The sequence below is a fragment of the Monodon monoceros genome, unplaced genomic scaffold (genome assembly GCF_005190385.1).
Source record: "Monodon monoceros isolate NGI ecotype Baffin Bay Population unplaced genomic scaffold, NGI_Narwhal_1 Super_Scaffold_21, whole genome shotgun sequence".
Taxonomy (NCBI): Eukaryota; Metazoa; Chordata; class Mammalia; order Artiodactyla; family Monodontidae; genus Monodon; species Monodon monoceros.
Genome location: NW_021703778.1, coordinates 25741920 through 25766263, shown reverse-complemented (window position 1 = coordinate 25766263; position 24344 = coordinate 25741920). Strand labels below are relative to the sequence as shown.

General features: G+C 38.2%; 2 protein-coding genes across 5 annotated transcripts in view; both read right to left on the bottom strand.

Moving 5' to 3' along the window:
* LOC114904401 (aldo-keto reductase family 1 member C3 homolog) overlaps positions 1–17889 on the bottom strand; it is a 30898-nt gene extending 13009 nt beyond the window's left edge. For all 4 annotated transcript variants that reach the window (XR_003795950.1, XM_029238295.1, XM_029238297.1 and 1 more), the window contains exons 1-3: positions 17813–17889; positions 3149–3291; positions 1328–1495 (exon numbers count right to left, since the gene is read on the bottom strand). Coding sequence is in view for 3 of the 4 variants with exons in the window: in XM_029238295.1 (XP_029094128.1) it covers positions 1328–1495; positions 3149–3235 (255 nt within the window). In the remaining variant the exon portion in view is untranslated. The remainder of the gene's footprint in view (positions 1–1327; positions 1496–3148; positions 3292–17812) is intronic.
* Positions 17890–21654: 3765 nt separating this feature from the next.
* LOC114904402 (dihydrodiol dehydrogenase 3) overlaps positions 21655–24344 on the bottom strand; it is a 14299-nt gene continuing 11609 nt past the window's right edge. Inside the window, exons 8-9 of the mRNA XM_029238299.1 lie at positions 24008–24090; positions 21655–21796 (exon numbers count right to left, since the gene is read on the bottom strand). Coding sequence (XP_029094132.1) covers positions 21754–21796; positions 24008–24090 — 126 coding nt within the window. The 3' untranslated portion in view covers positions 21655–21753. The remainder of the gene's footprint in view (positions 21797–24007; positions 24091–24344) is intronic.

The window sequence follows — 24344 nt, the reverse complement described above, 5'->3', positions numbered from 1 at the left end:
ATTGGAAGGGGAAGTCTTAATTACCTGACCACCAGGGAGGTCCCTGGAAAACTGCATTTGAAACAAGCACATCAAGTGATTGTGATTCAGGAAATTCTATCTTGGCTGCATTCAGTTGTTAGGTTTGCCAAAGAAAGCTAGGCCCTTTAGGAATTTGGGGGGGAGGGCATTTTATTTACTTCATTTTAAGAAGTAATAATCTAAGGAAAATCCATCAAAATAACTACAGGTAAGGAAACAAACGGATCCCATGTAAAGAAGGTTAAAGCTGAGAGTTAAGAGGGTAGTGCTCTAGCAATACCTCATCTAAACAAAGTCGTGTGGAGAGAGTCACATTCTGGAGCTAGAAGGAAGAAATATCCATTCATAGACCAGTATAGGGTTCACTATCATGGACACCAACTCCCTCCTCTTGGGCTACTTTACCTCAAATTCAAATGGTTTTTTTCTAGCAGTAGTCAGTTCAATGAACACGATGGGGAAAATTCCTCTTGTGTTCCATTTCCAATCCAACTTAAATATTAAGTTCTTTTATTTGTTTCAGATGTGATATCAGTGGATATAAATTATATTAGTAAAAATGGCTTGAAAGTTTAAAAAATGCATTAGAAACACTTTTATAAACATGAATGTGATCCTCATATCAGTTCCGTGGTATTATATTATTTTTCCTGCCTCATAGGAAAGAGAAATAAATGTCTATTGACAGCGCAATAGACTGAGATATAAAGACTAAGACTTAAAGAGGTTAAAAGACTTTTTTTGGTTAAGAAATTTCACAAAGTCAAATATATAGAATATTAAAAAACTAAAATTTGATTGTAGTTTCCAAAAGCCTACACTTTCTGACTAAATTGCTTTACCTCACACTACAGCTAAGAAAGATTGCCGCTTCATCAAAACTTGAGTATAACAGAGTTGGAAAAGCCAAATCCATCCCTGAGTTTGAAAACATATGATAATAATAACAGCTAGTATTTTTGAACATTTAAAATACATTAAATATTTTTAAAGATTTACATGTATTTTTTTGAAGTAATACTCATAAAAATCCTGTGAGACAAATATTGTTATCTTCATTTACAGCTTGGGAAACTAAGGGACAGACTTTAGTTTGTCCAAGGTAAGTAAGTGGCAGAACCTGGATTCAAATATAGGGAGTCTGACCACAGAACCCACATTCCTATCCAGCTGTTCCAAACCAGCCTTCTCATAGTTCAAGGTCTGAGAGTGAATGAGAATTAAACCAATGAGAAAAGACATATGCCAAGAAATGATTCAGCTAAGAGTGAGCTTCCACAGATACATATACGACTATACACAATACCTTTGTAGTGTAGAATAAGTCACCCCTCTTCACAGTGCCATCTGCAATCTTCATCTGGATGGCTCTCCCAATTTCTTCTTCATTTTGGTACATATAAGCTGAATCAATATGGCAGTAGCCTACGTCGATTGCTCTCTTGATGGCCTTTTCTACCTCACTCTTAGCAACCTAGAAGAGCATGAAAAGATAAAGACCTACTTGATTCAGGAACAGATGACCAATTCCATAAGCAGAGCTAGTCAGCAGAACCCATTGTTTTTCTAGTGGTGACAAAGCTTAATGTTGACCTATGACCGGCAGTAAATATTTAACAACTGACTCTGAAGGAGTCCTGATTTGTAGTATTAGCCAGTTTCTATGGTGGAACTATTCCCACCATTGCTAATTTCACACAACCGATGCTGGGAAAAGACTCTTACAGTTGGATCTTTGAGCTCATGAGCTGGTCCCAGCACATCACATCATGAACTCTCTATTTCTGGACTTACACTATATACATGTATAGATTTACACAATATATAGATTTACCTTTCTAAATTAACTCACTCTGTAAGAGATCATTAAACTGGTTTCAACCCGGAAATCCAATGCCAAAAAATGATCAATGCGATGAAGATGTAACTTCAGAGAGAATAAATTTGTGATTTACCTTTGTAAACTTGGAGAAACACTTCAAACAACATTTGAGGAAGAACTAAAATGTAAAAAACAAAAACAAAAAAAAACCCTCTTTTTTTTCACTTAAAAATATCTTATAATTAATTCCTTCTTTGGTTACTAAGTTCATCCTTAGCTAATATTCTCCTTCACAATTTTGTTATTCTTCTTAGCTGCCTACTGTTCTGCTGGACCACCAGGCTGGACTTCTGAAGTTACCTATCATTTTCACAGCTCCATTATCCCCTCTACTTCACTCAGTAATTAAAAGGTCTTTTGGGTATGTTTTTTTAATTTGCAACTCCTGATGAATTGACCAGTCCCATGGGGATGAACTGACTGTCCACAGATGAAAGAGCCAAGTCAAAGTAAAAGCAACAGTCCGTGCTAGTGTCCTTGCTACAGACCTCAACATCACACTCCACGTGGCTCTCCTGCTGGCAATCAAGCATGAAGTTCAGTCTTCCAAACAGAGACAGAACTTCCAAGTGCCACATGCCTCTCCCCACAGCACAGTATTCACAGCCTGACCTGTAAGAGACTATTTTCACCTCAGACCACCAAAACTCCCTCTAAGATGAATCTTGTCTCTCTCCAGGTCCTTTTGCCCCCGAGATTTCTCTGGATGCTCTACGATTGGAGGTGGATGGGAACAACTTGGACATTAGAAATTACAGAGAAACTTCATCACAAGAAATTTGTGGCAACATCTCTGATACGTGGTAATCAAGACAACTGGGTTTCACTGATTCTAATCTACTGTGGAATGGCTACAACTGGACAGCAAATGAGAATAAAGGGAAAAGATGGACCCACCCCTGAATTGCTGAAAGATGAAGAACTTCTGTATCTCTTGCTATAGCATCAGAATCACTTGCCAGCTCGTTAGAAATGTGGATTTTTGAGCTTTATCGCAGATCGAATGAATCAGAACCTTTGTGGGCAGAACCCCAAAGTCTGCATTTTAAACAAGATCCTCAGGTATTTTCATGCCTATTAAAATTTGAAAAGCACTGACAATGCACAAAATAACCTAACATGGAGAGAAGCGTACTACACACTAAGAAAGTGTGGTCCATCTGAATTTCCCAAATTCACACAGTGACTGGTCCTGATCAGGACCCAAGTCTGCTACTCCTCCATCTCCAATACCATTCTGATTACCTGAGGAGGGGCAGAAGTGCCCAATCCCAGCATAGGCATGAAGAATCCATCATTGATCTTTAAAGAAAAAAGTCTCGTTTGACTCATCTTCTCTCACTCTTCTGGCTAAAAAAACATTAATTTTCCTCTTTATTAAGAGAAATCTGCAGAGGGAAGAAAATAGTATTCAATACAATTGTTATTTTTTAACAGCTTTAATGAGATAATATTCATATATCATAAAATCCCCCCCTTTAAGGAACTCTGCTCAATATTATGTAACAACTTAGATGGGTAAAGAACTTGAAAAAGAATAGATACATGTATATGTATAACTGAATCACTTTGCTGGACACCTAAAACTAACACAAGATTGTTAATCAACTATACTGCAATGTAAAATAAAAAGCTTAAAAAAATCACCCCCTTTAAAGTATACAATTCAGTGGTTTTTAGTATATTCATAGAGTTGTTACCACTACACAACTTTAGAACATTTTCATCATCCCCAAAGAAACCCACAATCATTAGAAACAAGTCCCCACCCCTCCTTCCCTTCAACTCCTGGCAATTGCTTTCTGCCTCTATAGATTTGCCTTTTCTAGACATCTGATATTAATGCTCTCATACAATATGTGGCATTTTCTGACTGCCTTCTTTCACTTAGCATAATGTTTTCAAGGCTTGTCCATGTTGAAACTTGTATCAGTACTTCAGTCCATTTTATGGCTAAATAACATCCCACTGTATGGATATGCCACATTTTATTTATATATTCATCAGTTGATAAACATTTTGCTTTTTCTACCTTTTGGCTATTATGAGTAATTCTTTTTTTTTTTTTTTTTTTGCGGTACGCGTGCCTCTCACTGCTGTGGCCTCCCCCGTTGCGGAGCACAGGCTCCGGACGCGCAGGCTCAGCGGCCATGGCTCACGGGCCCAGCCGCTCTGCGGCATGTGGGATCTTCCCGGACCGGGGCACGAACCCGCATCCCCTGCATCGGCAGGCGGACTCTCAACCACTGCGTCACCAGGGAAGTCCAACCTCCTTGTCCTTTTACTCTGACCTCTGACATTGGCCCCATTGCCTACAACTGCTTCTATCTCTGTCTTGCTGAGTATTTATTTATTATTTATTTATTTATTTTTGGCCTCGCGGCATGGCAGGCGGGATCCTAGTTCCCTGACCAGGGATTGAACCTGCACTCCCTGCAGTGGAAGTGCTGAGTCTTTACCACTGTACCACCAGGGAAGTCCCCCTGTCTTTCTGAGTTTAGAAATTCTTCAGCAACCTTTAAGCTTTCACAAAGCCAGCTCAGCTACTGGTACCTTCCCTTTGTTCCACAGGTCACACCAAGGAATGTACAATTAGGGAATACCCTAATTTTGTGGACTTTGATACAGACCTCCTTGATTCAGCCTCTCTGCAGTTCTCCCCTCAGTACTTATTCTCAACATTCTTTAAACCTGAGTTCCTATTTGCCTGCTTATTCCTCCATTTTATTTTAATTTCCTTTAAACAGCTCCTTCACACTGTAAGAAACATAACATATTAAATTAGAAAAATTATATGAATTCATGCCTTTGAAATAATGTTTCCAGCTCTATTTCTCCTAAAAGATGCAAATAATATCCAGTAGCACATGTGCAATACTAATGACCAGAGTCTATTTTCCTCTAAAAGAAATCTGTCTTCTTAGAGAGTGGTTATTTTTATCTTGCATCAGGAAAATTTAGGACAGGGCTGAATATTATGTTGTTGCCAAAAATCGGGGGTGGTTACGTTGGCGCCAGCAACAACTAGTAACAAATGGCATCTGCTGAGGGAATTCTGCTGGAAATTATGACAATTCGAAAATGAAAGCAATGTTATTAATATTGTTATTTGGAAAAAATTGAGTCTATGGAAAGCCATGAATTCATAATTATACTGAAAAGAAAATTAAGATGAAGCTCAGGAAAAGACAGTTGAAATACAAAAGAAGGATGAACAAAAAAATACATTTAATTTATCACTGATTTTAATGTTAGGGAAGGGAAGTGTAGTAATTTCTCTTCATCTAAATGAGTAATTTCTCTTCTATACTAATGTCAGATTATAAAGTAGAGTTGTGTACTTTGTTTTTGTAAGCAGGAAATTGAAAGCAATCCAATCAGTACTAAAAGTGTGCTGAGTACAGGAACAATCAATCCCATCTGTAATTATTCACACAAAATGAAAGTTAAACACTTTAATGGCCAGTCACATTCTCCAAGTACCAGAAGAGTTCAACAGCATGGAAGAGAGGTAATTAAATATAAAGAGAGGTAATTAAATAAATATAAAGGTAATTAAATATAATTAAATATAAAAAATTAAATTAAATATAAAGAGGCAATTAAATATAAAAATAAATATAAAATAAAATATAAAATTAAATAAATATAAAGAGGTAATTAAATATAAATATAAAAATATATATATATATAAACATTGATAAATGGAACCTCTAAAAGTCATGTCAATTCAGGAGATACCAGTATTGCAACAATACTAAAACCTGTGAGAAAGACAAAATGCATGGACATTTTAAAAAGCATGTAGAAAGTGAAGCTTTACCATAAAAAGAGAAGTTGGTTTGATAATCAGTGGCTTGGATTTGAATCATTCTCAGAGAGTCAACCATACTAGGGCCCTACTAAGCATAAATCAATCATCCAAATTCAGCAATTTGGGCTAATTTTTTGCTCAAAAAAACCCTTTATGAATACTTAAAGTTGAAATTCACATAATTTTTTTTTTTTTGCAGTACGCGGGCTTCTCACTGTTGTGGCCTCTCCCGTTGCGGAGCACAGGCTCCAGACGCACAGGCTCAGCGGCCATGGCTCACGGGCCCAGCTGCTCCGCGGCATGTGGGATGTTCCCAGACCAGGGCACGAATCCGTGTCCCCTGCATTGGCAGGCGGATTCTCAACCACTGTGCCACCAGGGAAGCCCGAAATTCACATAATTTTATATGTCATGAAATATTATTTTTCTTTTGGATTTTTCAGCCGTTAGAAAAATGTATAAACCATTTTTACCTCATGGACTATTCAAAACCAGGCAGTGAGTTGTGCCTGCAGGCCATGGTTTGTGGATCTCTGCTCTACACAATTAGCTGACATTATTATAATATCTATAATTATCTTTCCGTAGATTATTATCTTGTAATTGTGATGAAATATACATAACATAATATTTTTCATTTTAACCACCCTTAAGTGTACAATCCACTGGCATTAAATATATTCACAATGATGTAGAACCACCACCACTATCTATACCCAAAACCAACAAAAACAATGTACCTGTTACAAATTTTCCTTTTGGATTGTTCAGGGTTGGTGTATAGAACCACAACTGATTGTGTGTTTATCTGTATTTATCTTGTACCCTACAACTCTGCTGAATTTATTAGCTCTAGTAGTTTTCTTGTGAACTCTTTGGGGTTTTCTGTATGTTGAATCATGTCATCTGTGATCAGAGATAGTTTATCCCTTTCTTTCCAATTTGGATGGCTTTTATTTCTTTTTCTTGTCTAATGGCTCTGGCTAGACTGTCCAGTATGATGCTGAATAGCTGAGGTAAAAATAGGCATCCTATTTCATTCTCGATCTTAGGAGGAAAGCTTTCAGTCTTTCATCATACCATTGAGTATGATGTTACCTTGACTTTTTTCATATATGGCTTTCTTGAGAATTTGGCTAAACTACTCTGTAATATCACTGCGTTGGCATCTGTTTTGTACAGCTAAGTAGCCTACAGGGGCCATAAATCGACACTACCCCCTTCAGAAAGCTAATGCCTTAAACAAGTGTTTTCTGAATGCCCCCCAAAGCAGAAATGGCTTATTTAGTTCCCCGGGAAGCCACTTCAGCTTGTGAGATATAAAATAATGGCAGCAGCCTTGTTTGTACCTCATCAATCAGAGCAGCAACCTACCATCAGAACACAGAACACTGATATGTGGAAGACAAGCTCCTTATTTCCCACCCTGGATCCAGCAAATCACACCAGAACCTCGGTTTCCTTCCTCACAGCTGCCTGTCCCAGGTCTGGACGGTGGGCGGTGGGTAAACACCACCCTGAGGGCTGTAACTGACTGGTACTAACTGCAATTTACCAGCCAAGCTTTGCTCTGGATGCAGCAAGCCTTCAAATAGATTCTAGAGTTCCAAAATATTTACTTCAGACAGATTCTACCAATATAATTTTTGTCAAGGTAGAGAGATGGATTCCTGGTGCTTCCAATTCTGCCGTTTTTCCTGAAGACACTCTGTAAATTCTTTGGGTTGATCTTTGAAAGTATTGTTTTACTGTAAGATCTGGTAACATAGAAATAAAGTTAATTTTCAAAAAAACCCCACTAATTTTTGTGTTGCAAAATACTAATATCATTTCATTAAAATCTGATAATAAAAAAGATGTTACTGCGGGGCTTCCCTGGTGGCGCAGCGGTTGAGAATCTGCCTGCTAATGCAGGGAACACGGGTTCGAGCCCTGGTCTGGGAGGATCCCACGTGCTGTGGAGTAACTAGGCCCGTGAGCCACAGCTGCTGAGCCTGCGCGTCTGGAGCCTGTGCTCTGCAACAAGAGAGGCCGCGATAGTGAGAGGCCCGCGCACCGCGATGACGAGTGGCCCCCGCTTGCCACAACTAGAGAAAGCCCTCGCACAGAAACGAAGACCCAACACAGCAAAAATTAATTAATTAATAAGAAAAACCCTGCTAATTTGAAAAATGTTACTGTGAAAATATACATAGTTTAGAATTGACTATAGTAAAAACATCTTGGAGGATGCAAATATATTAACAAATACAGAGATTCTAGTAAAAAAAATTTACTAGAATATACTAAAGACTTTTGTCATTGATGGAACAGAAGACAAATACACCGTATATATGCAGTTAACCCTCCAACAATGCAGGGGTTAGGGGCGCCAACCCAAGCACTGTTGAAAATCCACACATAACTTTGCAGTCTCCCTTTTATATCCGCAGCTCTGCCTCTGTAGATTCGACCAACCATGGATTACTAGTGTGGTACAGATTTACTGAAAAAAAGCCACTTGGCCTCACATGGTTCAAAACTGTGTTGTTCAAAGGTCAACTGTAAATAAATTCCAAATACGTAAGTGACATAAAGTGTGAAAAATGAGGAGAAAAATACAAGAAACTTTAAGACATAATCTTGTCTGAGAGAAGAGCTTGTTAAATAGACCAGAAAATCAAATGCTATGAAAGGAGAAATAAACATATTTGGCTATATAAAAATCCAAACTTTTAACAGAGTTAATAGGAAAATGATAAATTTGGAAAATATTTATAAACTAGATAACAGGGAGCTGATAGAGCAAAAGACAAGTAATTTATAAAAATTTGACTGAGGCTATAAAGATAAATTGCAAATAATAATACAAACCCAAATGTCCGCGAGCATAGTAAAAGATTCACTAGTCGTTAGAGAAAAGCAAGTTAAAGTAACAAAAGAGATTTCAGTTTATAGCCACCTGACTGGCAAAATTTAAATGAGTCATAGTATCTATTGGGTAGCAGTGTGTATAAGAATGTAATTTCGTATATTGTAGCTAGGTATGTGAGATTAAATGTGAAAAGCAATCTGCCAACAACTATTGAAATTAAAATTTCATATACACTTTAACTCATAAATCCTGATCCCCAGAAATGAAAGTGCCTGTGTAATGGCACATGTATAAGGATATTTTACATAACCATATTTAGTGCCACACCCAGAACCAAGTGAACACTCACCCATAAGAAAATCAGTAAATAATTACAGTGACTTCACTCCATGTAATATTTGCTCTGCTAATGCACTTGGAGGAATTTCCATGTGCTGAACACAGGATCTGGTTTTGTTAAAACATGACAAATAATTTCCATATGTTGTATTTGTGTACATATATACATACATATATGTTTGTGTATATAAATGTATATATAGGTATATATTATATAAGCCTGGAGAAAATATAGGAAGTGCATATTAAGCTGTTAACATTCATTATTGTGAAGTGTTGCTGAAACGAGTGAAGGGGGAAAAAGAGGGCATGGGGGACAAAAAGGGCAAAAAGAAAAAATTCAACGAAAAAGCAAATATATGATCATTTAAGTATATATTTAAAATTATATACTTATCTTTTTTCTTTATGTATAAATAAAATAATTCAGTAAGCAATATCAAATTACAGAGACAGCAAAGGATAAACCAGTCAATATAATCACTTAAAAGACCAAGAGGTGACATGTACACCCTACTATATATAAGATAGATAACTAGCAAGGACCTACTGTATAGCACAGAGAACTCTACTCAATACTCTGTTATAACCTATATGGGAAAATAATCTAAAAAAGAGTGGATATATGTACATGTATAACAGATTCACTTAGCTGTACACCTGAAACTAACACAATATTGTAAATGTTGTGAAATGTTGTAAAAAAAAAAAAGAAGACCAAGAGGTATGTACTATAATTCACTGTTGAGTTACTGGACATGGTTCCACACCAAGAAAGGGAGAATCCCTGACTTCAGAAAATTATTTCCTCTATGTAAAGATTTTGGTACTTACCTCTAAGTGGATATCTAGTATATATCCAACCTTGAACGTGAAAAAGCAGACGTAAACACTGAGACAGTTTCCCAGAGGACACTGGGAAGGTATTTACATGCTCATCTGCCCTTGATTTTTCTTTGCAACACTTACACATAGGTGCTGATTGGCACCACACTGTTTTTGAACCTCTCTATGCCACAATTAAAGTCATACACAAAATTATGTATTACAATCAAAGAGGAAACAGTCAAGCACAGTTTTAAATATTAGAGAAAGGGAACAAAATCATCTCTGATGTTCCACACGGCAAACACTAACCCTTCTCGAAATGTGAAAACAGCCATGAATCTGTCTTTCAGGAACAGCTCTGAGTCTGATTTGGAAATGCAGAATTTACCCAGACAGTATATTCCATTGGAGAGTATTGGCTGTCCTAATATGGGTACAATTAGGCTGTCATTTATAGAGCTAAAACTACTGATACCATGATATGAATCATGTGAGCAATGAGAAAAATGTTACTTCATTGGTTAACTTTTCACCCCTGACCACTAAGGGGAGGAAGTCCTCTGAAAATCCTTCACACCTTCTTTTCTCTTTCTTCCCTCTGCATTTACGACAATCCATTGTGGTAGGTGGGGTTACAGGGCTCTTGGATTCACCAAGACTCTGGGAAAATAAGTAGGGGACTCAGTTAATCAGCCCATATTATATTTGAAAAAAGACCTTCTCCAAGGTTATATTAAAACTGTCAGGGCTTCCCTGGTGGCGCAGTGGTTGAGAGTTCGCCTGCCGATGCAGGGGACACGGGTTCGTGCCCCGGTCTGGGAAGATCTCACATGCCGCAGAGCAGCTGGGCCCGTGAGCCATGGCCGCTGAGCCTGGGCGTCCGGAGCCTGTGCTCTGCAACGGGAGAGGCCGCAGCAGTGAGAGGCCCACGTACCGCAAAAAAAAAAAACACGAAAAAGCCTGTCAAAAGTCAACAACAAAGAAAATGGCAGCCAGGGAACAAAGGATGGTAACCTACAAAGGAACCTCCATTAGGCTATCAGCAGATTTCTCAACAGAAACTTAATAGGCTGAGGGGAAGGGAGAAGGGTGGAATGACATTTTCAAAATACTGAAAGATAAAAACTGTCAGCCAAGAATACCCAGCAAAGTTATCATTCAGATATGAAGGCAAAATAAAGATTTTCCCAGACAAACAAAAGTTGAGGACGTTCATCAAATTTTCCTGCTTTACAAGAAATGTCAAAAGGAGCTCTTGTACCAGAAACAAAAAGGCAAAACTTTGAGCAAGGTGATAAATAGACAGAGTTAATCAGAAAGTTGAAACTCTATATCAGAATAGATTTTTAAAAAATGCTTTATTATAGCATAAAGGTTAAAAGGGAGAAAAAGCAGAAAAAATAACTATAGCTACTTCAATTTGGTAACAAACTCACAACATAAAAGGGATAATTTGAGGCAAGAAAAACATAAAAGGGAAGTGGAAAAGAACAGAACTTGTATAGGCAAATGAAAATAGATGCTATCAGCAGGAAAAGGACTATTTTATCTATGAGATGTATGCAAACCTCGTGGTAACCACAAAACATAAACCCAGAGCAGAGACATGAAACATTTAAAAAAAAAGAAAGAAACTGAAAAACACCATAGAAAACCACCAAACCAAAATGGGAGACAGAACACAAGAAAAAAGAAATAATGGAGATAAAGAGCTACGAGAAAACAAAAGATAACATGGCATTACTAAGTCCTCATCTACCAATAATCACCCTAAATGTAAATGGATTGAATTCACCAATCAAAAGACACAGAGTGGCTGGCTGGATTAAAAACCAGACCCATCTATATGCTACCTCCCGGAGACTCACCTCAGCTCTAAAAACAAACACAGGCTAAAAGTGAAGGGTTGGAAAATGATACTCCAAGCAAATAGCAGCCAAAAGAAAGCAGGTGTAGCCATACTCATATCAGAGGAAATAGACCTCAAGCTTAAAAAGGTAACAAGAGACAAAGACGGATATTATATAATGATAAAGGGAACAATTCATCACAAAGACATAACAGTGATTAATATATATGCACCCAACATAGGAGCACCAAACACATAAATTATTAACAGACCTAAAGGGAGGAATTGATGGCAGCACAATAATAGCTAACACCTCACTTATGTCAATGAATAGGTCATGCAGACATAAAGTCAACAAGGAAACAGAGGCCTTAAATTAAACATAAGACCAGATGGATTTGATAAATTTGTACAGAACATTCCATCCAAATGCAGCAGAATACACATTCTTCTCAAGTGCACATGGGACTTTCTCAAGGACAGACCATATGTTGGGACACAAAATAAGTCTCAATAAATTTAAGAAGATTGAAATCATATCAAGCATCTTTTCTGATAACTATGGTCTGAAGCTAGAAATCAGCTACAGCAAGAAAGCTAGAAAAATCACAAATATGTGGAGACTGAACAACATGCTAGTAAACAAGTTTTGATTTCTTCTTTTCAATGAAGAAATCAAAAGAGAAATCAAAAATTACCTGAAGACAAATGAAAATGAGAATACAGTGTACCAAAATCTATGGGATGCAGCAAAAGTGGTAATGGGAGGGAAGTTTATGGCAATACAGATCCACCTCAAGAAACAAGAAAAATCTCAAATAGACAAACTAAACTTATACCTAAAGGAACTAAAAACCTAGAACAAATGAAGCCCAAAGTCAGTAGAAGGAAGAAAATAAAAATCAGAGCTAAGTGAAATACAGACAGACTAAAAAGACAATAGAAATATCAGTGACTAAGAGCTAGTTCTTTGGAAAGATAAACAAAATTGACAAGCTTTTAACTAGACTAAGAAAAAAAGAGAAGTCTCTGATAAATAAAATCAGAAAAAAAGAGAAATAACAACAGATATCACAGGAATTCAATGGATTATAAGAGAATATTATGAGCAGTTATATGACAACATATTGGACAACCTAGAAGAAATGCACAAATTCTTAGCATCACGCAACCTTCCCAGACTGAATTATGATGAAATAGAAAATTTGAATAAACTGATCACTAGCAAAGAGATCGAAACGGTAATCAAAAACCTCCCAAGAAACAAAAATCCAGGACCATACAGTTTCATAGGTGAATTCTACCAAACATTCAACGAATATTTAACTCCTCATCCTTCTCACAATCTTAGAAAAAATTGAAGAGGGAACACTTCCTAACTCATTTTATGAGGCCAACATTACCCTGATATCAGACTAGACAAAGACAACATAAAGAAAAAGAAAATTACAGGCCAATATCTCTGATAAACATAGATGCAAAAATCCTCAGAAAAATATTAGCAAACTGAATACAACAATACATTAAGAGGATCATACATCATGATCAAGTGGGATTTATTCCAGGGATGCAAGGATGATTCAATATTCACAAATAAAACAATGATTCACCATGTTAACAAAATGAAGGATGGAAACCATATGTTCATCTCAATAGATGCAGAAAATGCATCTAAGATTCAATACTCATTTATAGTAAAAACTGTCAAAAAAATGGGTATAAAAGGAATGCACCTGAACATAATAAAGGCCATATATGACAAACCCACAGCAAACATTATACTAAATGGTGAAAAAATGAAGACTATCCCTCTAAGATCAGGAACAATGCAAGGATGCTCACTCTCACCACTCTTACTCAACATAGTATTGGAAGTCTTAACCCAGATCAGTGAGACAAGAAAAAGAAATAAAAGGCATCTAAACTGGAAAAGAAGATTCAAACAGACAAATTCATTGATTCACTCATTTCAGGTTTAGAATTTGTCTCTTCCAGATAAAGAGGCATCAAATAGGTGTTAAAAACAATCACTCGGGCTTCCCTGCTGGCGCAGTGGTTGAGGGTCCGCCTGCCGATGCAGGGGACACGGGTTCGTGCCCCGGTCCGGGAAGATCCCACATGCCGCGGAGCGGCTGGGCCCGTGAGCCATGGCTGCTGAGCCTGCGCGTCCGGAGCCTGTGCTCTGCAACGGCAGAGGCTACAACAGTGAGAGGCCCGCGTACCGCAAAAAAAAAAAAAAAAAAAAAAAAAATCACTCATTTAAATAAAAATTAACAGCTGTTGTGTCTAATCTCCTGCTTCTTGCATCTATTGAAGTTTTCCCTTTTTCATTCAGATAATTTATTTTTCGTAAGACTTCCAATTAGTTGTTTCTCCCAACTGTCTTTTTGTTTTTTACTTACTTAGTTTTCTTCTCTTTTCATAAATGTTTGTCCCTTCTTAATTTCCTTTGAGAATGCCAAACCACATTATTTTTACATCATGCTCATATTACATTATTATTTTTATGTCTTCTTGTGTGATATTTTTTCCTATTTGTTACATCTTTTGGTTCTGTTCTATGGTGGTAGATTCCCTCATTTGCAACGTTATTTTTCATTTGAGAAACAATCTTGTGCCTGCATGTCTTGGGGTTTTGTGGTAACTCTTGTGGTTCCAGGTCTTATGTTAAGATTCAGGATTATTGCAGTCCAAATGTCAGGTTTCCTAACATCAATTCCAAATAGGCCAATATTGGTATGACCTTTTAGTATTTTACTGGGAGTATCCTAGCTGAATCTCTTGAATGAATTCCATGATATCTCAAGCCCATAGTGTTTGGAATTGCAATTTCCATGGGCTCTTGTTGGCAAAGACTGTTTTTGACAGCTTTGATTCCAAAGAATAAAATACAGAAATTATCACCAAACTAGGAATTTTGTCCCAGTTGGCTCAGTTCTACAACCACAAAGCTATTCTTTCAGTCTGCCTTGGGCATGGGTGCCATTCATAAGCCATGCCATCTCAGGCTTTATCTTGAAACTTCCTATAGGTCCAGGGAATATCTATTCTTTATCTTTGTGGTACTGCAAGTCAGCATGGAATGAAATAGTTACTTTGCTGTGCAGGTTATGAAAGAATTTTGACATCTCTAAATGCTGTGCAGGCAGGAAATGTCTGGACAAAGAGAGCTGCCACAAAAGAGCAGAGATAAGCAAGTAAATTCACAGAAATGGAAAGTTCCTTGAGGTCTGATTCCACTTTCCTTAGGAGGGAAATGCCCCTTTGAAAATGAGTTTCTCCAAAACTATTCCACACAGTCTCATGTGAATAAGCCTGGAAACCTTCTAACCTACTTTGCTAAGACGTAGATGATGACCAAAGAATGGCCTATTTCCCATTCCAGTTCACCTCCATAGACCTGAGAACTATTAGAAACACTGACAATTTGACTACAGGTGTATCAAATCCTTTAACAGTGTTGTCATGAGATAAGCACAAAATCTGACTCTTAGACTCTCAAAAAAGTTTTTTTTTTTAATTAAAGGTAACAAACTGTTAGAAAGAATAAAAATTGGACAATACATTGTTTATTTTTAATAAGAGACTATTTTTAGAGTAGTTTTAGAGTGACAGGGAAATTGTATACAAAGTACTGCAAGTTCTCATACCCCCTCTCCCCGCCCCCCACTTTGCCCTGTTATTAGCATTTTGCATTACTGTGGGACATTTGTTACAACAGATGAGCCAATATTGATACATTACTATTAACTAGGGCGCATAGATTACATTATGGTTCACACTTTTTGTTGTACAACAGCTCTATGCATGCTGAAAAATGTGTATTGACATGTATCCACCATTACTGTATACATAATACAGAATAGTTTCACCACCCTAAAAATCCTACATGCTCCACTACCCATCCTTCCCTTTCTCTCTTCCTCCAAACCCCTGGCAACATTGATCTTTTTACTGTCTCTATATTTTGCATTTTCCAGAATGTCATACGGTTGGAAGCATAGAGTATGTAGCCTTTTAAGGCACTCTTTTTTCACATAGCAATATGCATTTAAGTTTCCTCCGTGTCTTTTTATGTCTTGATAGTTTATTTCTTATCACTGAATAATATTCTACTGATGGATAAAATTATGTATCCATACCCAATGAACCTCTATAACTTGGCAATTATTAAAAGCTAGTATAATCATCCATGTGCAAGGATTTTTGTGGATATAAGCTTTCAACTTATTTAGGTAAATACCCAAAAACACAGTTGCTGGATCACATAGTAAGAGTATGTTTAGTTTTGTAAGAAACCCCAAACTTTCCTCCAAAGTAGTGGTACCACTTTGCATTCCCAGCAGCAATGAATGAAAGGTCCTGTTGCTCCACATCCTTGTCAGCATTTGGTGCTGTCACTGTTTTGAATTTGGTCATTGTAATAGGTGTGTAGGAGAATCTTATTTATTTATTATTTTTTTTTAGTTTCCTATTCCAAATGATGTTGGGCAAATTTTCATATGCATATTTGCCATCTGAATATCTTCTTTTGTAAAGAGTCTCTGAATATTTCTTTCTGTATTTCCAGAGGAGAAAAGTGAGACTCAAAGTTTAAGGACCAGTCCTTTGTCATACAACTACATACTCTAAAGACAAGATGGACAGCAAACTTTCTGACTTCCAGTCTAGAGACTTGTCCACTAGCCTCTCTTATGTCCAAGCACTTAAATTATGTTTCAATCAAAATACAGTAACAAGGACCAAGAACTGAGACCTTGCCCTATAAGATTGTGGCTTATTCATACAAATGATATTATATGTTCTATTCAAGATAAGTTTCCAAGCAGTAACAATAGTACAAGGCAAAACACAGGTGGAGTATTTCTCACCTGGCACTCAGCAGGCTACCCCATAGATGCCCAGCAATTCTCTCCTATCATTTTCCCAGCACCTCATCTTCAGGACCTTTTACATCAACTATTTCTCTGGGTTATGTCTTCCTGGAAGGAGGAAAGGAATCTTGAATTGATGAAATATACAGAGAAACCACTCCCATTACAATCAATCTCTAAGCAAAGCAACTGACAGTGTCCTTGACAGCTGAGTTTTACCTCTTCTGCCAAGCTGGGAAAGAGATGCAAACTGGAGGGAAACCCAGAATAATTGGTAGGTGGCTGTATGATCAGGCCCTGATGTGGAGTGAAGACTGAATACTTTCTCCCCTTTCATAGGGGATGGTTCTAGCCTGGTTAGTAGAACAAAATGGGCCTCCCAGAGCCACACAGGAACTCAATGACTTGATAACCCACATTGGTTTCCACTGATATTAAGTCTATTTTCTTTTGAATCCTCAACCCCAAACTACTATTGTTACCTCCTCAGGTGCATAGGTGTCAAATTCCATACAGGAATGACATGACCATCATTAAGTTCCAAACACTGGCATTTGGATCCATTACCTGTTGCTCCTCTGACTAAGCAGACACTGATTTTTTCTTCTGCCCTCACAGGTTATGAATAACAGGAAGGTAACAACCCAACTGTACTGACCAGCTATTAGGAAATATATTGGAGGAGAAGCAAGGTTAAAGCAGTACCCATGGAGTAAGAAGAGAATTGAAGCCAGTTAACTTGGTTGTACTTCTATCAGTGTGGTCTTAAGTAAAGTGTTATAAAATAATAAAGACATCATTAATGTTTTGCAAAATTTTAACTCATTTTTAATGAGTAAATTTTAAATTCCAGATACACTTACATTATTGTAAAGTATTATAAGAGAATGTTGAACAATTATTAACCATATGCTGGACTAGAAACCTCCACATACCAATATCTTTCTTGTTTTTCCAATGATGAAGCCCATTCTTTTTTTTTTTAGCTGTACACGGGCCTCTCACTGTTGTGGCCTCTCCTGTTGCAGAGCACAGGCTCCAGACGCACAGGCTCAGAGGCCATGGCTCACGGGCGCAGCCGCTCCGCGGCATGTGGGATCTTCCCGGACCGGGGCACGAACCCGTGTCCCCTGCATCGGCAGACGGACTCTCAACCACTGCACCACCACGAAGCCCGAAGCCCCTTGTTGACCAAACATCGTTTGAAACACTTAGCTATCTTACACTACGCTACACCACACACACACACATACACACACAATTTAAAGGAATGATTAATGAGCGTTTTTCAAAATGTTAACCTTTAGTAAAGAAATAAAACTTCACAATGAAAGAAAATTTGCTTTTTTACCTTTTCAATCAGAAAAAAATTATTTCATTTCTTCTTCTTTGCTTTATAATAAGAATATCCAGTCCTGACAAGGGTGCAATCCTGAAAAGGGTAACAAAAAAAAAGACATGCTGGCAAGGTGCTTAGTGGAGGTTAATTATTGATAGTTTTTGCAGTATGCAAACAGACTGTTGGAGGGGTTATATCTTTCACCCAGTGTATAACTTTTAAAGAACTATCACAATGTAACTCCCCCCAAAAGATAAATATTTTGTATAACTTATTATCTTGCTCAACATTATCCATAAAGGAAAAACCTGTAAACAAGTTAAATTATAATAAATTTGGGAGGAGTTAGGGAAATCATGAAACATTGATACAATGGAATGTTATGAAGCCAAATAAAATTTAACATGTACAGTGATGTCAGCAAAATGCTAAGCTGTGATTTTGGAAATTGTGTGTCCATTTTCATTTGTCTCAAGGGATTTCTTTATTTCCTCTTTGATTTCTTCAATGACCATTGGTTTTCTAGTAGCATATTGCTTAGTCTCCACTTATTGTTTGTTTAATTTTACTTTCTATAATTGATTTCTAATTTCACGTTGCAATCAGAAAAGCCTCTTGATACAATTTCCATCATCTTACATTTACTGAGACTTCTTCTGTGGCCTAGAATGTGATCTATCTTGGAGAATGTTCCATGTGCACTTGCAAAGAATTTGTTTCCTGCTGTTTTTGGATGGAATGTCCTTTAAATATCTGTTAAGTCCAACTGGTCTAATGTATTGTTTAAGTCCAGTTTTTCCGTATTGATTTTCTGCATAGATCCTCTAAGCTTTGATGTAAGTCGAGTGTTAAAGTCCCCTACTATTATTGTATTCCTGTCAATTTCTCTATTTAGGTCTGTTAATATTTGCTTTATATATGTAGGTACTTCTAAATTAAATGCATATTTGTTCACAAATGTTATAGACTCTTCTTCGATTGATGCCTTTATCATTATATAATGCCCTTATTTGTTTTTTATTATGGACTTTGTTTTAAAGTCTACTTTGTCTGATATGGGTATTGCTAGAACAGGTTTTTGTTTTGTTTTTGCCTCCATTTGCATGGAGGATATTTTCCATCCCCTGACTTTCATTCTGCGCATGTCTTTAGCTCTGGAGTGAGGCTCTTGAAGGCAGCATGTATACTGTTCTTATTTCTTTATCCAGTCAGCCACTCTATGTCTTTTGATTGGAGGATTGAGTCCATTGACATTTAAAGTGACTGATAGTACTGTACTTATTGCCATTTTGTTACTTGTTTTCTGGTTGTTTTTGTAGTTTTTCTTGTCTTTTTATTCTTCTTTTAGTCTGTTATCTTTTGATTTGATAACTTTATTTGTGTTATATTTGGGTTACTTTCTCTTTAATTTTTGTGTATCTACTGTAGGGTTTTTTTTTGTGGTTGTTTTGGATTTTTTTTTGCAGTACGCGGGCCTCTCACTGTTGTGGCCTCTCCCATTGCGGAGCTCAGGCTCCGGATGCGCAGGCTCAGTGGCCATGGCTCACGGGCCCAGTCGCTCCGCAGCATGTGGGATCCTCCCAGACCGGGGCACGAACCCGTGTCCCCTGCATCGGCAGGTGGACTCTCAACCACTGCGCCACCAGGGGAGCCCTCTACTGTAGGTTTTGGATGTATTATTACCATGAAGTTTATATATGTCAACCTATAGCTATATCTACTTGCTTTATACTGATATCATTTAAGCTCTAACACATTCTAAAAGATCTACATTTTACCCCTCCATCCTGACATTTTGTATTTTTGATGTCATGTTTTACATCTTCTTGTCTATCCCTTAACTATTTAATTTAGTCTTTTACATTTGTACTAGTTTATTGAAGTGGTTGATGCACCATCTTTACTATGCATTTGGCTTTACGAGTGGGATTTTTCCCTTTTTATATTTTCTTATTTCTTGTTATAGCCTTTTCTTTTTCACTTAAGGGAGACACTAATATTTCTTGTAGGGTCAGTTTAGTGGTGATAAACTCAGTTTTTGCTTGTCTGGGAAACTCTTTAGCTCTCCTTCAATTCTGAATGATAATTTTGCTGAGTGGAGTGTCCTTGATCATAGGTTTTTTTTTTTTTTCCTTTCAGCACTTTAAATATATCATGCCACTCCCTTCTGGCCTGCAATATTTCTACTGAGAAATCAGCTGATAGCCTGATGTGGTTTTCCTGGTATGTGACTCATCGTTTTTCTCTTGCTGCCTTTAGAATTCTCTATTTTTAACTTTTGCCATTTTAATTATGATATGTCTGGGTGTGGGCCTCTTTGGTTTCATCTTGTTTGAGACTCTCTGTGATTCCTGCACCTGGATATCTTTTGCCTTCTCAGATTTGGGAACTTTTCTGCCATAATTTCATCCAATATATTTTCTGCCTCTTTCTCTCTTTTCTTCTCTTTCTAGGACCCCTATAATGCAAGTGTTAGTGTTAGTGCACTTGATGCTACCCTAGAGGTCCCTTAAACTGTTCTTATGAAAAATAATTTATTCTTTATTGCTGCTCTGATTGAGTGATTTCCATTATTCTGTCTTCCAGGTTGTGAAAGCATTCTCTGTGTCACCTAACCTGTTGTTAATTCCTTCTGGTGTATTTTGTATTTCAGTTACTGTATCCTTCAGCTCTGATTGGATCTTTTTAATATTTTCTAGTTCTTTGAGGTTCTCATTGTGTTCCTTTACTATCTTCCCACATTCAGTGAGCATTTTTATTACTATTGCTTTGAGTTTTCTATCAGGTAAATTATTTATCTCAGTTTCGATAGGCTTTTTTCCCTGAGGTTTTATCTTGTTATTTCATTTGGAACATGTGTGTTTTTCTTCTAATTTGTTTGGTCTTTTCTGTTTGTCTCTATGAGATTAGGCAAACAGTTACCTATTCCAGAGTCTAACCGTGTGTCCTTGTGTGGGAGCATCTCTATGTGGTCTGCCTGTGACCAGTGGCACTGGTGGGAGAGCTGGATCTAAAGTGAGCACAGCCCATGTCTTCTCCCTAGGTGAGCTGGCAGCTGCTGTTTTGTTGGGAGATAGGGCTGGAGTCAGAGGGACTAGAGCCAGAGTTAGGTGTGAGCTGAGGCTTCTTCTAGGCTCAATGGCAACTGGTGACCTGTTGGGGGTAGGGCTAGGGCCCAAGGGGCTGGAGACACACTTCTGAGTTGCCACCACTTTCTCCCTGTGCATGTGATGGCTGTCTCTGCCTTAGCAGTGACCAGTGCCAGAGCAGGAGGGGATGGAGCAGGAGGCTTTTGGCATGCACTGAGGTAGTCCTGGCAGACCAGTCAGAGCGTCAAGCAGAATCCAATCTGCTGTCTCTGTTGGGACTGAAAGCAATCAAGTCTGTGTACACGCTCTTGAAGAATGGAGTCTTGGTTTCTTACAGCCCTATGGTAAGCCCCACTGGTTTTCAAACCAGCCAAGGGGGCTCGTCTTCCCAGCGCCAGTCCTCAGACCTGGGGTGCCTAATATGGGTCTTGTACCCCTCGCTCTTTAAGGAGGATCACTGAGCCTGTTTATACTCCTTTGGGTCACCTGCTAGGGGTGTGGGTCCTGAATGGATTGCTTCTCCTGCCCACATACTAGGCTCTGTGAGGTTCTTTCTTGAGAGCTTGGGTTGTAGAGAGCCATTCTGCTACTCTCCAAGTTGTTTGCAGTGAGAGTTACTCTATATGTAATGGTAGTTTTGATGTCTTCATGGAGGAAGGTGAGTTCAAGGTCCTCCGACTCTGCCTTTTGATCCCCCTCCCGAGTATCCTTACTTTGAAATCTTTATTATTTCACACACACCAAAACATGCAAGAAGCCTTAAACTAGAGACACAGATTTTAATTAGCTCCAACGATTATAGCAATTCTCTCCACACCCCTAGAATCAATAAATTCTGATACAACCATGGCGGATCACTCATAATCAATATTCTTCAGAATATGGATAGTCAGGGTGATCAGAAATGCTGAAAGAGAAGGAGGGAGATTAATTTTATTAACTATGTCTCACACTTGTCAAGGAGAATGTTCCTCTGTGGATGCAGTTAGGATGCTCTAAAACTCTAAATTTACAGCCAACTCATTTACAACATACATATACGCAGGCTCCCGGTCCATATGTCAACTGCGTCTTCATATCCAGTTCCCACATTCACATGCAACATAAAAGCCACAGTGATATCTACCTTGGTTGGAATTACAATTTCTAAGAAGGTCTAAGAACTATAGATGAAATGCTAAGGTCACTTCAGCCCCAGGTGGAACATTTGGCCCTGGATGATGACAATAATCACAGTAAAAATCTTGCTGATCGTTTTCACACATCCATCCAACACACAAACATTGAGCACCCCCCAAAATAGAGGGTGCTCTGTTAAAAAAACTTCTAATCTCTTGAGATATCATGTACACATAAGTAACTATACCGATAAAAAGGGATTACTGTTTTCTTAATTTATAATGTATTAAAACACGGGTTATCAAGGAATTAGTATTACTGCTGTTTTCCTTTTTTTCCATGTTTTTACTTTTCTTTCTAAGTTTGTCTTTTTCCATTCAATTCATTAAAGAGTGCATTCTGAGCAATTCTGTGTGCCAGGAGCCATTCCATTGACCTGAGTCCACAAATATGAGTAAGTCTAGGCATTCACAGCCTAATAAGGAGAACACAGAAGAATACTTCAAAGATTTGAGTACAGAAAAGTAACTTTGCACCTGTTTTTTCATGTATAATATCCTTTCTCTGAATCATGATATAGCTTTACAAACAAGAGAAAGCGTTTTGACATCTTTCATTTGAAACTATATCTTTATCAATAATTTGTATTCCCTTCTCTCTAAACTCCCTTCCAAATTTCTCTGTTTGATTAGTCTTCTTTCTCTTCAGTCCTGATATCCTCCGGCAGTCATTGAACATGGAATTCTATGTTTGTGAATTAAGTCAAAGTCGAAGAGGTAGGGGCTCCCCAGGGGGTGGACTCCTGATGGACAAGGGCAACACTGAGGTAAGTCTTAAATCAAGAAACCAGAGACTCCCACACGATCTTATCTGGATGTATCCTGCAAAGCACACAGCAGTCACTCACTGGAGGGCCAGTTAAGTTCATGACCTAATTGTAATTCAGTTTGGTGAGATTACAAGGATGAGGAAATGGAGTTATAATAGGGAAAAAGGTCCAATGAAGAGATAAATTTGGAAGAAATGGATGATGTCTTGGGAAAGAAATGCACGTTAGGGAGAAAAGCCACCAGACATTTAGGGGAGGGGGTGGAAGCATGCCCCACTGTGCCTTCACAGCACTGACGCACATTGGCCTTTGTGGGCTCCTCCTCCATACAAATATTAACACGATATTTTACAATTGTGTTAGGATAAAAATGAATGTATCCAGGCTGGATTCACTGTTACATAGTCATTACTAATACAAATCATTTTCCCCTGATTTAAAAAAAAATAAAGGTGAAACATTTTCCTACGTCCCTAAAAGAATAGTGGGCTGTAGGCACAGTGCCTTCTGTATCTAATGGGTACGTCACCCCTGAGAGGAAGTACACCAGGCACAGAGATGAGGGGCATAAGGTAGTGAATTCACCACAATGTGAACTTTGGTGATTTTACTTATGAGTTGTCCTGGGCCCTGCTCACATTTCTGTTAGGTCAGAGACTGAGCCCTGGAAGAAACCTCTGGTCTGAGGTCTACAGGAAGCCCTGGTTTACTCCTACACTGGAAATCAGGCCTGCCTTCCTGGTTAGGGAAGCTCAGTTTCTCTGCTGACCTACATGCTACAGAAAACAATGTGTGTGGACCTCCCTCCCACCCCACCCCGCCATCTCACCCATCTAGGTCATCACAGAGTACCGAACTGAGCTCCCTGTGCTATACAGCAGGTTCCCACTAGCTGTCTATTTTACACATGGTAGTGTATATATGTCAATCGAAATCTCCCAATTCACCCCACCCCTCCACCTCCAACCCCCGTGTCCACAAGTCCGTTCTCTACATCCGCGTCTCTATTCCTACCCTGCAAATAGGTTCATCTGTAAGGGGATATATGTATACATATACCTGATTCACTTCTTTGTACAGCAGAAACTAACGCAACGTTGTGAAGCAATTATACTCCAATAAAAAAGAAAAAAGAAAACAATGTGTGTGAAATATATACAAGTCACTTACAAGAGTAAATCATAATATCGTACATTTCTGTTGAGACCATCAATTGCTTTCATGTCTTCTGGAGTTAATTCAAAATCGAGAACCTGGAAGGAAGGGAAGAATCACATTAACCTCTTCCCCAAGGAGTTGGCCTCCCCCTGGGAACTGGAGGACTTTCCAGCTGGATGGAGGCAAGAAGAGAGTACAGGGAAGACTCGCCTGTCCTCAGCTTCCAAGTGAACCAGCCTGGGAACACTTCTGCGGGGTTCTCCACCTCTCCTTCCCACTCCCTCTCCTTTTCTGCTCCATTTCACACACACACACACACACACACACACACACACACACACACACACAC